General features: G+C 42.1%; 1 protein-coding gene across 4 annotated transcripts in view; it reads right to left on the bottom strand.

Moving 5' to 3' along the window:
- wdpcp (WD repeat containing planar cell polarity effector) overlaps positions 1 to 15,726 on the bottom strand; it is a 56,668-nt gene that overhangs the window by 39,498 nt on the left and 1,444 nt on the right. The window contains exons 3-6 of one of the 4 annotated variants that reach the window (XM_077495578.1): positions 7,608 to 7,663; positions 4,839 to 4,931; positions 2,627 to 2,671; positions 271 to 321 (exon numbers count right to left, since the gene is read on the bottom strand). In XM_077495578.1, the coding sequence (XP_077351704.1) occupies positions 271 to 321; positions 2,627 to 2,671; positions 4,839 to 4,899 (157 nt within the window). In that variant the 5' untranslated portion in view covers positions 4,900 to 4,931; positions 7,608 to 7,663. Of the gene's footprint in view, positions 1 to 270; positions 322 to 2,626; positions 2,672 to 4,838; positions 4,932 to 7,606; positions 7,664 to 15,726 lie in introns of all 4 variants that reach the window. The other 3 variants (XM_077495579.1, XM_077495577.1, XM_077495580.1) reach the window with 3 other exon arrangements.

Below are 15,726 nucleotides of genomic sequence, written 5' to 3'. Positions count from 1 at the left end.
TTTTAATGGGGTGCAATACAGTATCTGCAAAATAAAAATGAAGACTTTCCATTAAGAAAGGGTGTGAGGAGGAGGTAAACAGTATGTAAATGCAGAGAGGGGGGGCACAAGGGGGTGAGGGCGGCGAGATGAGTGTTCGTCTCCTGATAAGGGTGTTTGTATTCAACTACTGGGTGAGAATAAAAGGAAGTGAGTTGCCCAAGATGCTAATAATTGTATACCTACAGCTTGGGGAAAAAATAAATAAAATCAATCACATTTGTACTGTACCTTCAGTGAAGTAGACTTGGTCATTGAAATAGTGATGCTCCTGGCGATTGGCTGTTTGAGAGAAACAAAACAAAAAGTGAAGTTACAATAAAGATGTAACTATATTTTCATGGCGAATCGTCAAACTGACACCAAACCTCGCCCTCGTCGACAAAATAAAGTCATAATTTAGTTTTAAATACCCGATTTGACTGGGGGATCATTTGGGAGAATTCCCTAAACTAAGTTCAGAAAAGTACAATTCAGTTCGGTTCAATTTCAGGCCTTGACACTTTTTTTGTGTGTCTTGTTATGACATGTTAGACTAAATTCATTTCAGTTGGTGAAACTGGTGTCTGGGGCTATTATTTTTCTAACATCTCAGCCCTCGCATTCGCCCCAAAATGGCTGCACCAAATCAAAATGTCCGACATCCTGTTAAATTCCAGACATGGGTTCTTGAGACTTTCTTATGGAATTGGTGTCGGTGGTTGATTTTTTTTTTTTCCCCAACTTTCCAGGGGGCGCTACTGAGTGAGTGTTTCGTTGTGGACCCAGAAAATGAATACACTTTTAAAACAATGCACACACACTTTCAAAAATTGTTGAATTGTCGGGCCACTGAGGCCCCTGAAATGGCGATTCATTCATTCATTCATTCATTCATTCACAACACTGCAGTTTAAACGCCACTCGGAATCCAATGAGCTGTTTTGGCAAAGCTCGCCCCACGATGGCGCCTGTCGGCCGGGTCGTAGCCAACAAGATGGTCTGTCCAGTTGGAACACCTCCTGGATGAGTAGTATTAATCAGATAAGGAGGTGGGGTGGGCAGGGGAGCAGGCAGGCCCAGACACAGGCACCTGCTCAAGGCAAGGGCTGGGCTGGGCGGGGCGGGTGGGCTATTTGGATGCAGGGGACCCCTGAGGCGCTCCAATGAGCCTGGGTCTCCCTCTAGTGGGCGTCAGGGGCTTGACTGTCAAATATACAAACACAACTCTGACAGGAAAACTTTGCATTGTTGGCTGAGCGCATATTCCAAAGCAGAAAAAAAAATACATTAGTTTTTAAGACTATATTAAAATATATTTTGCATGGTTAAAAAAAAAAAAAGACAAGGGTATCTACAGGTTTAAAGAATCCAAATGTAAGACTCTTTGCACCTTTTTGATAAAATATAATCATGATAACAATCCGTAAATATTGACATAAATTCATATTCTTCTAGTTGTAAATGTAATCCTGCTCACAAACAAATACACCATTACCGAAACATCCAAGAGCATGACATAATCTACTGCACGCAATGGCTACCGTTACATCCCCATGTGGAAATGTTACAATACGTTTGGACGTTGACTCTTCTTCCTCTTCCTCCTCCTCCCTGCACTGTGATATCAAGGCACACTTTAGTAATCCTCCAAATGAAAGGATTTGGAGGCAGAGCATCGTTCCTCCACTGAAGATTGGAGGCAGAGAAGAAGGCAGGTATTCAGATGAGAGAAAGAAAAGAAGCATGACTTGGAAAATAAGACTAAAAATAAAACATGTAGATGGAGAGAAAGGCAGAGGAAAAGAGGAAGCTAAAATCCATACAAATGTCTCTCCGGTTATTGATATTGATACATTTACGACTTACATCAATCACATCACATCATTTGCAACATTGACATTTGAAAGAAGGGCTGACGGGTAGAAGCCGAAGCTTATTCGAGACCCATCCCCATCGATCCATTACGAGAACGCATCAGTCATATACATTATTTAGAATAGTCATTAATTTTTAAGAGTTATCCATCCCATACTATCCCAGACACTACTACTACTAATACTGCTATATATTTAGCTCTTTATTCACTACTTCTTATTTATTTACTGATGTAAATGTATTTACTTGTTTAAAAAAAAACAAAAAAAACAAAAAAAAACCAACTTACATTTGCACTTTAAAATATTTACTTTGTTCTTGTTTAACAGATATTTAAAACTGATATTTATGTACAGCACTTTGTACACAGCAATGCCTGTTCTTAAAGCGCTTTATAAATAAAGTTGAGTTGAGAATACATGGGCAGCGTACATGGGAAGAGGGCCTCCTGCTATGGGATCTAGGTCAAAGTCAACAGTTTAGTTCTATCACTTTGTGGCAAGACCCCGGGGTCAACAGCAGCAACACGGGGCCGGTTTCATCAGAATAATAACAACCTGTGCACATGATTTAGCATGGAAATCCCACATACTAACATAGCCTTTGTGTGTACAAAAATGATCAGACGCCCCCCAAAAACACATAAGACTTCTGTGTGTTTGTGTCTTATGTGCACACAAATGCAACTTATCTTAAACGCAAACACGGAAGCAACATAAACACTATTTACCTGGCTCTGCTTTATCGTGGTACTGATACGTGCCAATATCTGAGTCTGCGGGGCGAGAGAGGGAGAGGGGGAACAGGGAGGGAGAAAGAGAGAGATGAGAATCGTGCTGTCAGGGTAAAAAAAAATAAAAATAAAAACACAGAAGACAAATCAGCAATTTTTGCACCGTGGGATAAACAATCGCTATCAGCCACTGGCCTGTCCCGTCTGCCAGCACCACGCTTTAGATAAGACCACTGGAGGGAGGTGAGAGGAGGAAGGTGGGGGGGCCTGGAGGATTGAGGGGGTCCACGCCGGAATGGGGAACGGGTGGATGGGAGGAGGCGTTTAATAAAGACGAGTGTGCCCATCTTGGCTCGTCTGAGAGTCTCGAATTGACACATAGACATTAAAAATAGACACAAACACGCACACACAAACACACGACAAATTGCTGAGGGTGTGCATTTTTCTGCTCTGATGTTCCGGCAGGCCCCAAAAGTCAAGATTCGCACAACACATCATTTTTTTTTTTTTTTATCACACCGCCACTCTTGCTGCTGCTTCTGCTGAGGTCACGCTAATACAACAGGACACACACGCGCACAAAATTCACCTTGTACTGGACCTAGAAATTCACATTACAGCATAAATACATGCTTTTTAAACATGGGGAATAAAATTTTTTACATGACACACGCCTGGTATGTATCCAGCAAAAACAAAACAAAACAAAAAACACAATTTGGATCACCCTTCTCTAAAGTATATTAAAAAAAAAAAAGGATCTTCCAAAATTGCTAAATTTGCACAGTTCGAGCATAACTAGTACATCAGGCTGTCCTTGCTGTTATCTGTCAATTATCTTTGTTCTTGTCTTCACGGCGCCATTTTTCTCAAATTGTCTTGACTGTCTTAAATCTATTTAGTGTCCCCCTTGACAATGAAGTACATTATACTGAACTGAACTCTTTCAAGCTCCTCGCTTGAAAACAAAAACAAAAACAAAAAAACATAAAAAAAAAATGGGTGTGTTGGGAAAAATAAGTTGAATTTAATTGCTCACAAAAGCCAATATATTTTGGCAACCATCTTAGCATTGTTTCACAGCTTTAAAACACTTCTGCTACCTTATGCAAAACTTTTTCTTATCCATTTTAATACATCAGCATCGTGGGCGCGCATGTGTTAAAAATCTAAACAAAATTTGTTGTTAAAGCGGACGTATGCGCTGATAGAAAGTTGTGTCACGACTCAGCGAGCAGGCTTCTTTGCTGAGATTTATCCGGGCACGTTTTTGCAAGATAGAAGGTTAAAACAAAAAAACAAAAAAACAAAAACAAATATGGCCATGTCAGCCGGCGTACACACGGGACACATGGAGTCACATTCACACGTCGTCATCCCTGTGGAAAAAAAAAGAAGGACACTATCTTGCCCCAGAGTCCAGCAGACTGTGAAAGATGGAATGGAAGGGAAAGAAAACAAGAAAATAGTGAAGCGGAGCATTGGGAGGAGATGGACAGATAGGTGGCGAGTGCAGAAACCGACAAAAATGTCAAGCGTGCGGCCACTGTGTATGTTTATTGTGCGTTTATGAGTAATGAGCTATCCATGTGGACTTATAGAGAAATGTGTCCTCACTCAATGTCATATTTAATAGTATTGATAAGTTTAAGTAGTACAAAGCATCACTGTATGTGTCAACCAATGGAATAAAAACATTTGAACTGATAATTGATTTGAATGTCACACTTTTGATGGTGATTAGCCAGAAGTGTCATTTAGGCAGACTGGTGACTCACACTAATATTTTCTAACAGAATTTTAGTGAGTTATAGTGAGCATGTTAAAGCCCCCAAAAAGAAAATTAAAGTGCCAGAATTAAAGCCAATTTCAACATGTAAAAGGCACCATGACATAGAAACATCAACGTGCGTGTGGTCTTCGCAACAAGCACATTTGTCAAGATGGACCTGCGGTCACACTAAACAATTAAGAGCGACCAACAATTGAACGCTGTAAAAGCAACACGAACATTTCAAGTGACGACAAAGAAGGCAACAATGAGCAGCACGGACTGGAGGTGTTGACTGAACGAGCTGCTGTTAACGTCCGATGGAGAGCAAACAAAGTATTTGATGACAGGTGGAGGCAGAATGAGGCGCCGGGCAAAGTGAAGCGCCGGGGACGAGAATGAGCGATCGGCAGAGATCTAAATTACGATAAGTACCTTGGACTTGGAGGGAGCTCTTGGTGGACCACAAGTGTAGCTCAGCCAGGCAGAACGCCATCTGACGACCCGGCGGAACCCGACTCTGCCCACAATGAAAAGCAACAGAAAAAAAGCACATGAGACAAAGCATACAGAGTCAAGCATACTTGGCAAACATGCCATAAACATGCATTGACAACAATTCAAAGTTCAATCATTACATTCAAACTCTCACAATTATCATACGTAAACATGTCTTGATCAACCAGGATTTCCACACTATGGACCAATAGTCGATTATCATGGGATTATTGTTTAGAATTATTTATTAATATTACTATTACTATAAAAATAATAAATCAATTATGTGCATCTTTCATGACAGTAAAAAAAATAAAAAATGTATTCTTGTACTTCATGTACTTAGACCTCCCTAAAATATAGATTTTTTTTGTGTGAGTGTGTGAATTTTTCTTAAACTGATAAACGCCTCTTTGGTGGAGTTCATATAGGCAAGAAATAAAGTGACCCGCGGTTATTGTTGTGGTGTTTTCACACACATGCACGGAATGCTGTCCACTTTGTGTTAACTGTCATCCTTCAAGTGCTCGTCAGTCATTGCACGCCTGTGATGCGTGAACGATTGGGGCGCGGGCATACTCCGCCCGTGATCGCCTGGCAATGTCAGTCCGAGTTCACAAGTCTACGTCGGCTTGTCTCACCTTCATGCCATTTTGTTTCTATTCGGAAAGCCGAATGGCAGCCAGTACAGCGTCGGCCTCCGCCAAGGCCAAATAATACTGATATATCATGATCACAGATATCATGTATAGTTAGTTCTGTTGGGTTACAGAAACCACACAAAACGCACCGGTGACTGTGGCTCTCCTTTCCCACATGTTCGGGCATAACATTAACATAAGAACAATCACTTTAAAAATCTACACTACAGTGGGGGCACTCCACACCCATATTGTCTATCGTAGTACAAATACTTTTTTTTAAATTTTTAATAAATTAGATTGAAATTTTCATGTATTTATCAACTAATTTATTTACCCTTTTTTTTTTTTTTTTTTTTTTAATAGGAGTAATACCAATACTGACCTGTGGCAAGTAGCATGATGCGACAAAGCATCCTGAAAATACAATTGATTGTCAACCCGAATATTTTACAAAAATCACACAATATACAGTGGTATCAGTAGGCCTAAGTGGGTATTAAATCTCACAGTCGTCAGGCACTGAAATATTGCAGTGTAAGAGTGTAAAAATAACCTTCTACATTTTGTGCGGGAGATACTTTAAAAACACAAGTGTACACGGAGTCAAAAGGTAAAGCAGTTATATTGCTGCGTCGGCTTCTCTTTCTTATTTCATCTCTGAGGAGTCGCTCTTATCTACCGCACATACTCCTCCTGGTGCGGGATTGTGTGGAATATCTCATTTTGCCGCTCAAAACCCCCCAAACTACAAGTCCCAACAAAAATACGGCGAGATAACGTGAGGTACCGTGGAAACGCTGCGGCTAGCATGGTGCGGCCACGGCGGAACGAGTTTAGCGACATAAGAGGATTCTTCTGTCCTCCTCCTAAACGGCTTTTTTAGAGGGCATCAGCCATTTTGGAAGGGTGGGAAACTAATGTCAGATGGTTTTCGTTTAGTTATTGCACACCTGGTAAGTTTGAAAATTGATTTTCTATTTTATTATTTTTTTTTAGAACAATGAGAAATTATTACAGGAATAGTCATTTTATTGCAGGAGAAAAGGTGCATTTTTTTGAGATTCTATTTTTTTTGGAGAATAAAAGTGTCTTTTCAAAGAGTAAATGCTGTTTACGCACCTTGGAAAATGAATGGATATTAAGTTGCATTTTTAAACTACACTTGTTAAAATATCCATCCATTCATCCATTTTCTTGACCGCTTATTCCTCACAAGGGTGGGGGTGGGGGTTGCTGGCGCCTATCTCAGCTGGCTCTGTGCAGTAGGCGGGGTACACCCTGGACTGCTTGCCAGCCAATGGCAGGGCACACTTGTTAAAATAAAACTTCCTTCAATAAACTTTGACTTTAACTTCCTAATATGATGACTTTATATTGGAAAAACAACTTCATGCAAACACCCCCACACACAGCATACACACAAAAGTCTTGGACTACTGCCATCCAGTTTTTGGCTTAGGTTGCTGACGTCTACCTGTCCACCCCACCCCCCAAAACCCCTTCAGAGCTCTGTGGGGGTGTGCAGGCAGATTATAAGGGGTAGTGTGTGTCCACTGTCTTTTACGCCGTCAAGAAACTGATTCAACATCAAAAGAAATGCTGTTTTGTTGCGGAGGGGGGGCACATGACTCCTCTTTCAAAGAAAAGATAACCTTGTCTGGTGTCTGCATCTTCTTCTGTGCTCTGTGTTGACCTTCCACTCTGGGTGGTCACATATATTTGAATGTTTGTCAATGCGTGCAACATGAGTCACTGTAAATATTTGCGATCTCACAGGGTTAATTAAATACAACACGAAGACCTTCGTGATCGGACTTTGGTTGCCAGTATTCTTGGAGGGTGGACATTATGATTGGACATATTTGAAGTCAGGATGGGAAACGGCTGCCGGACATGCTGAAATGCGGCAATGATTTTCTTAAAGTGAAAAAGACACAATGCCAAGAGGTTATCTGGCTTTTAAGAAGCGGCAAGCAGCGGAAATTAAGACAAGAGATGTGCGAGATAAGTGAAATGGGTTTTTGTGGAATGAATAATTTGCAAAGGTGATTTGGTGATTACCTCGGGGTCTGCACTCAGGCTTTCATACTGGAGCTGCAGTGTGCACACGTGGAAAGCCTGGAATGAAAAACACTTTGGTTTGACATCTTAGGAACTTTCTTACAGGTATTCTTCTCTTTCTTGTGCACCCAAATAGAAGACGGCGGCGGTCGCTGCCAAAAAATAAGAATTGCCAAGTGAATGACACACTCACACACAACCTCAGTCTCGTACTTCAAATATCAAATAGACAGTAAACACAATCTAAAGCTAATAGCAGACCTTAAATCACGATGAAACATGAACAACAACAGAGAACAACCTAAAAAATTATTTGAATTCTCAACTGAAACTCTTTAATTTGTTCAAATATAAACTTGGAAAGACTTCAATAATATCTTTCAACAACAACAACAACAACAACAACCCAAATATACCAGTGGGACTACAAAGTTCAAATCAAGTTCTATTCCGTTTTCAGTGATCCTTCCGACACTTCATTTGCTAGCCAAGCACCTGAGGCGGCACACAACTCGTCTCGTTTGAGAGCAGAGAGGACGATGTCAAGTGTGAGGCGTATACGCTTACAGGCTATACGCTTCGGCGTATCTTCGTTTTGACGGGAGGGAGGGCGAAGTGGCGCCAGGCAGCGGGCCCACAGCCTTTCAGTCTCGCGGCAGCCCATTCAGAACAGGAGTGATGGACAGCTAGAACAAAATGAGGCGAAGGTAATACTGCTCAGCAGAGGTGACGGGTACAGTCACTCTGTATGCGTTTTACAAGACACGTCAATCAGCAGCGGAGGGAAGCTGCTCTGACGTGGCCTCTGGGCAGGTTTTGAGAGCGCAAATGTGAATGAGTTTGTACATGTGTGTGTGGGAGAGAGCAACAGAAAGACGTCACTCACTGAAAGTCGCATTCCAGGTTCAAGGGGCATGCAGGGGTAAAGAGTTCAGATGTCAAAACTGAGCCGTCTTCCCTTATCAGCTGGCCAAATTGTTTTGTTTATTAGGTCAGAAGGTTGCATAACTGGACAAAAACTTCTCCAGCTTGGATAAAAGGTGAGAATTCTGTCAATTATACACATATCTTGTTGCAGTTAACCGACTGATGTCCTGGAAAGCACTTTAAACTTTATTATGATTAAAATTATTGCCATTTTTAGACACAAAGACACCTCATATTTCCTTTCCTAATAGGGATTGACATTACTAAACAAGAAACTGGAACCACAAGAAAAAAATTCAGTAAGCAAAGTAAAATGAATACATTTGGAAAAACTTAGAATGATAATATTAGCATGAATTAGATAATTGTCATACAGTATCTCAATATTTTGTTAAATTAAACAAAAACCTTTTTATTTTATCTGAATTACAAAAAAAAAAAAAAATGTTATAAGAGGGTCATTTATTGTTTACGTTTGTGGGATAGTAGTGTTTCACTCTACCAATACTTTTGACCCTTTCTTTGATCTTTCCTCCTGTAATGTGTACATTTCCCCGCGAATAAGGGATTATCTCATGAATTTGACTAAGTCTTCCAAAAGGAGGACACTAAGCGCAAAGTCCAAAAACCTTTAAACATGATCTTGTGGCCCGAGTGAGCAAAGAAAAGCAGGCAAGGAAGGAGGAGGAGGCCGCCGAGATGTGAGGAGGCTTTTCTAAGCACAAGTGTAAACGTCATTAGAGGAGCTAATGGAGGGAAGAAGGTGGGAAAAAAGGGAAACTCACTCCAGCAGAGGTATTTACCCAACGCCTGGAGCAGAAAGGCAAACACGGCCTCAGTAATGACTGAGAAAGAAAATGTGTGTGTGTGTGTGAGGAGGAATGATGGAGAGGAAGTAGAAGTGAGGAAGACATCCCGCTTGATTATGCCTTCAACATGTTTTTAACCATCCAAATCATTCTAAACATTTGCACACTAGGGCTGTAACGCTTGTCGCTCCCTCCTGTTCCGCTAATAGGGCTAATCCGGCAAGCGTTTCGCTAAAAGCTCGGCGTTTCTGCCCCTGCGGCGGCGCCCAAGGGCACGAAAGGCAATACTTCCACAGCAGCTGCACAATTGTCGGGTCGGCCGGCTTCAAAGAGATTCTGGGCCACGATGCGCCTCGGCGGTGCCGCTACCCTGTCGCCGTCGAGGTGACGCGTGTCACGCTGACATGCTGGGGTTTTGTTTACGCGGATGGATTTTCGGATCCTAAAGCCGCTTTCTGCCCCGTGGTTCGCCCCTCACCTTATGACCACAGGCCGATCATATACGTGGAATCGCATCCAAAATAAAAGCATCTGGACACACGCCAGATCTTAATGACTCATTACCTGTCATAACTTATGTCTTGCGAACCAACAGGCCAAGAACCTCACACAATTACCTGCACTCAATGATAGATTTTGAGGTGCGCTATTCTACGGGCAATCTCGTGCAAATGTTAGCAAACGGTTCCCACAAAATTGGAAGCAAACAATCAAAAATCACTTCACCTGAAATGTGCACATAGACAACTTCAAGCTGACCACCACCCATGTGGTCAACTTTCAACAAAACACCTGTCAAAGGCAGTTGATGTCGAGGTCCTCTAAAGTTGCTGTCAGGCTCATAGAGCGGCCCCGGACCCCGGCAGAAAGGAAAGGTCACGCCAAACGTCCCCTAGACTTCTTAACGGTCTTACTCAGCCGTCATACGCTCACACACGGGCTGTCTGTCACCTCCCAGACGAGGGAGGCCGTGACACCTCGGACACACCTCAGCGGGCAGCCACCGTCTTTCTGTCTCGCGCCACCTGTGACAGGTTGACACGGCGGCGAGTTGCGAGTCGATGGCGCGCAGAGCAAAAGGGCTCGCTTCCCTTTGCCGCGACCTCTGAGATGGATTCCGGTGTCGTTATCACCCTCTCAAACCCCCCCCCCCCCCCCGACTGAGGCATGCTGCCATCTACAAGTAAATAAACAATCTTTTCCTCTACCTTGTCTACTCCCAGCAATGACCTGGCAGATGTCAATCATACTTAAAGGAAAACGCCCTCATCGACCAAAAACAAACATCCTGGGTCTTAAATTTCATCTGGATTTTCCTCAAATTTAAACAACTGACAATGAAAATATGAACGTTGAATCTCGCATGCCCTTTTCATGACAAATGCTCCAAATGACTACCAAACTTTGACCTCATTTTCTACTGAACGGTATAGTTTGGTATGAATTTTCATGCAAAGTTTAATTCCACTAGTATGTATTCTTTATCCAATTTGATGGTGAAATAGCAAGTCTGATCCAAACTGTATTGCGGTATATGTTTCATTGTTCTGACGAACAAACATGGAAACACAAACACGATAGATACGCCACTAATTCCCCCCCCACATAGATAGATAGGTCCAAGGAGAAACCCTTACAAGAGTCAATTCTGCACTTCTATTCAGCACAAAAGCAGAGCAGTGCTTCTATTCGTGGGTCAAGTCTTGTCTTGTCAGGAGCGGTATCCTCTTCCCGTCGGGGCTGACAGCTGGGAGCAGCAGAGGGGCCGCCGCCGGGCCTCTGATTTGAACATACTCGGCCAGCAGTTAAGCCTGTTTGACGTCAGGAGCGCACAGGTTCAAATTTTCGCATTTTAACTATTAATCCTCAGATGTACCCGACACTGTTAACAGGGCAAGTAAAACGCTGCAAGTTGGGAAAAGCAGCAGGCGGAAATAAGAAATGATTGTTTGACTGACCTATTCAAGTTCCTGCTCATTTTACACTGTCTGGACCATTGTTACGTTCATGTATCGACAGACCGTACAGTACGTCACAAAGATCATGCCAATCATCATTAGACTCAAGTTTTAACTGCTGATATTTTGTTTCACTCAGTTGTGCGGTTGCTGTGATTGACAAAGCTGACAAACAATTGCTACCGATTCAAACCGGTTTTCCACCCTTCTTGTTATATCAAGATATTCTTGTCTGGCCGCTTCATGACATCATTTTATAATCTGAATGGGACCAATCAGCAGTGAGCTTGATACGAGCAACTGTCATGAACTACACAGATGATCATTCATTGTCCCAAATGTCTTGACTTAATAGCCAGATAGAGCATTTAATCTCAATTCCTAATTTGTCCATATTTTATTTCTAATTATGTTCCCAGTGCACAAAGAAAGGCTCTGATTTCAATTTACCACAATTCAAGACCTTTGGGAATATCAATTTATATTTTGGATGGTTCTGCTCATTTCAATCTTGACATATTTGTCAAATTTCAAAGAATTCCTATGAGACTGGACAATGTTGATGTTTACTGTAGCTGTGATATTTTGATCGTCTTTCACGGTTTTAAGACAACATCTCATTTTATAATGACATGACAATTAAGGCCTTAATTTTGAAGGAAAAAAAAAAGTAAACTTGATCTTCAGAAAACCTCACAGTCAAAAAATTGGAGAAAGTCTTCCCATAAGAGTGAAAACTACTGTTGTCCCATAAGTTTGTTTTGATTGTTGTTCCTGTATCATCCAAATGTGAAACAACTTTCATTTTAACGGGCACTTCTTTAGCGTTATAGCGACTTGTCCGACACTTCTAGCAGCCTTTTCTTGTTTTCTTTTAAACACAAGCGAGTGTAATTCTCTTGCAAAGAAACGGATATGAGCACAGTCACATCACTCTATTTTCTGTCGGTCAAGAAATGAGCCTGGTGGAAAGCAATCATGGACTCACTCGTGCTGAACATTACCCAAGACATTTATAGATTGCTAAAGCAGGGATTTATCGACATTTTGATAACTTTTGACAAGAGGTACGTATATGCTTAACTCTTCAACAACCGACATAAGGATCAAAAAGACACCCCCACCATAGTCCTAAATAATGTGGAAATTCCTTCCAGAGTGTCCCAAAAATTTTGTCCGTTTAGTTGACGGTTTCGCCCTCATGCCCTCGCCCACTTTCAAACCAAACTGGCACTTGTTTCTCTTCACACACCCATATACATACGCTTAAGGTCGTCTGGGCGGGCCCACATCCCAAACGGCCCTGCTGTTGTCACGGCAACAAGCAACTATCCTGGCTAACATCTGCCGCGCGACCCCGGGCAGCCCGGAACGGGCCTTAATCCCCGCACGGAGCCGTGTTGTGGGGGAAAACATTCTTTCCTTTCTTTGGGGGAGGAGGGTGGGGGTGATTGAGAGGGAGGGAGGGAAAGGGGCAGAGAGGGAAGACAAACGGGACGAGCCATGTTGCTGGTAACCTGCAGGCGAGCGGATCACACAGTGTTGTCTGTTGCGCGGCCCCCGATACCCCACCTTCTCCTACTCCCCCAACCCAACATTATGGCTGTGCAGAGGGGTGTGACAGCCAGCTTTCGGCAGTGACTTGCCACCGGCAGTCCAGTTGGATGGATTTGGGCTGTGGGGTTAATGAAAGGTCTGGCGAGCTGGCCCTGGTCTTGGTATGCTAAAACGAAATCACTTTGATTCAGGCTGATTAGCACTAAAAATGTGAAAATATGTAATTATCGGCAGTGGATCCCTTGGATACTATTGCTAACAGGCACCGGGAATCTACTGGTGTGTGACATGCAACTTTATGAGTAATGATTCAGTCTTTCTACTAGTGAGGACACCGATCATGGACCTAAATCTGGACAATGATGATATTGAAAAAAAATGCTCAAAACAGCTCATGTAAAGTCATCATATAGCAGGTTAGTGTCCCCTAGTGGCTACTAAAAAAAACATGGGAAAATAAACTGAGCAAAAACAATAAAACAATTTAGACCCAAAGTATCCCCGTGAGGTCTAAAATTACAAGTTTGCATATCAAAAAAACAAGCCAAGCTTTGGTAATATTCTGATAAGCATCTCCTCCTGGGAGGAGATCTATCCTGCAGTGAAGAAATGAAGATGCCGCTCCGTCAATCAGTCCATCGGCGGCTATGAAATATGCATTTGTCTTAATATGGAGTTTGATTCCATCAAAAGCCATTTCACGGACCATTTGCTTATGCAAACGCCTCTGGAAGACAGACAGCGAGAGAGAGGGAGTGCGGTCGAGGCTCACTTGGAAAGAAAAACACACCTCCAGCATGCTAGTGTGTGTGTGTGTATTAGAAAATTTAATTGAATAGTTATGCATCAGTGCCAAGAAGTTACTTGGTGTGTTTGCAGAGGCCTGCGTTCTCTCAGATTGTCAACATGGACACCATTTTCCCTCCCACATACACACCAGAGACATAATGCTTTGGAAAAACTGCTCAGTTTCATCATTTTTTTTTTTTTAAAAGAGGGGCTCAAATGGGACCTCCACCATGGCCAAGAAAGCCGACTTGGGATTACCACCAAATGCCTGTCCAGTATACAACAAAAATCAGCCATGACATCATTGATTTTCTATAGCTCTTGTCGAGTCTCAGGTGACTTTCGGGTGAGAGGTAGGACTAGTCGCCAGCCAATCACAGATCCAAGAAATCACACCCTGTAAAGTGAATTCAGAGCCCCCCCCCCCCCCCCCCTCTCTCAAGAGAAGTACCTGTTTCAAGTTAACTGATGGAAACATGCAAAGATTGAACACACCTACTCAATTGGAGCGAGATAGCATAAAACAGGTTTTCATTAGCTATTAGCTCAAGCGTATGAATTCGCAAGCTAGTTGGTGACGAGCGCCTCTCATCGCAGCGTGGAAAGACATGATTTATTTTTTATTTTTTTAAATTACTATTCAAATTTGGGCAAGGCTGTCAAGAACAGTCTTTGGTGTCAGATTTACAAGTAATTTATTTTCCTTTTAATTTACAGGGAGGGACTATTTTTATAATCCTGAACATTTGTACATTCAGTCAGACCTGCCTCAGAATTTTATGGAATATGGCTTGGCCTGCATCTCACACCTTCACACAAAGTTTATGAAGATAATAAGGCTTTTGTGAAATTTAGACAATTAAACAAACGCGACGAAAACACAACATTCCCGGTAGGTAGACACAAAGTGAAAGCAACATTTTGAAGCATGTGCACTAATAGCAAGGCTCCTTAATTACCAGCTTCTGTAATCAATCAATTTTTTACTTGCACTATGTTATACTTTTATTTCTGTATGTTGTTTTTAAGTGTCTTTAGTTCTTTGCTTTGAAATTCTTTTAAATATGGAACTTTTAATCAAGTAAAACACTTATGTATGAAATGTGCAATAAGCTTCCTTGTCTTTAAAAAAAAAAAAAAAAAAAAAAAAGAACGAAAAAGAAAGAAAAGAAAAAAGGGGAAAGGAAGTTCAAAAACACCATTTAAGAGAAAATACCTCTGACCACTCTTCTGGGATCATGCCAAACAGGACATCAGTGCTCATCTACAACGGCAAAGTTAGTAGTGCTGATTGTGGTCCTGCACTGACACCTAGTGGGATATTAACGCAAGACTGTTGGGCCAATTTTACCACCAGAGCAAACTAACTGTGCAATGGAGGACAGAAATCTCCATTTTAGACATGACAATAATGTTGAGAACCACTATGCTGTTGGGGTGTGGAAACTGCAATCTGGTCACGTCTGCTGGAACACAAAGACGCCATAGTCTACCGGAGCAGATAAAAAGGTGATGCCGGGTGTCCTCCTGGTTATAATACAGTATCTGCCTCCTCCGGCTGTCGACGTGACGGGGGTCTCGCTCAGGTGCACCCTTCAGGGCCAAGTGGAGGAGCAGAATAGGATAGGCGATAAAAAGAAGAAAAAGGTGGCGAGAGGAGGGAGGTGAAAGGACAAAGGAGGCAAAGATGAAGTGGAATGAGGAGAATCAAGCGAGCAACGTTCCAGAATCCTCGGTTGAACTTTTCCCAACGTCACTTCTGAGTGGCTCCAAGGGACAAAGTTATTTTTTTATTTTATTTTATTTTTTTTATAGAAAGGACAAAGATGAGCACCAGGCCAGAGTGGCAATCCGGTACCAGATCCTATCACGCCAAGCCAAGACTGCTGTTTTTGTGAAAAGTCTAATTCTCTCACATAACCCGAGATAAATATTGTATGGTAAATGTTCAAATAAAAGCTACATACACACACGCAAGAGTATCCTTTTGAAATGATCTACTCATTCAAAAATTTTAAGCACAAAAAAAATTGTACAATACATTGTTGCCTTGAGATATGAGTTTCATTTGTTCCAGGAC

This window comes from Festucalex cinctus, chromosome 14 (genome assembly GCF_051991245.1).
Source record: "Festucalex cinctus isolate MCC-2025b chromosome 14, RoL_Fcin_1.0, whole genome shotgun sequence".
Taxonomy (NCBI): Eukaryota; Metazoa; Chordata; class Actinopteri; order Syngnathiformes; family Syngnathidae; genus Festucalex; species Festucalex cinctus.
This window is presented reverse-complemented; position numbering and strand designations above follow the sequence as displayed.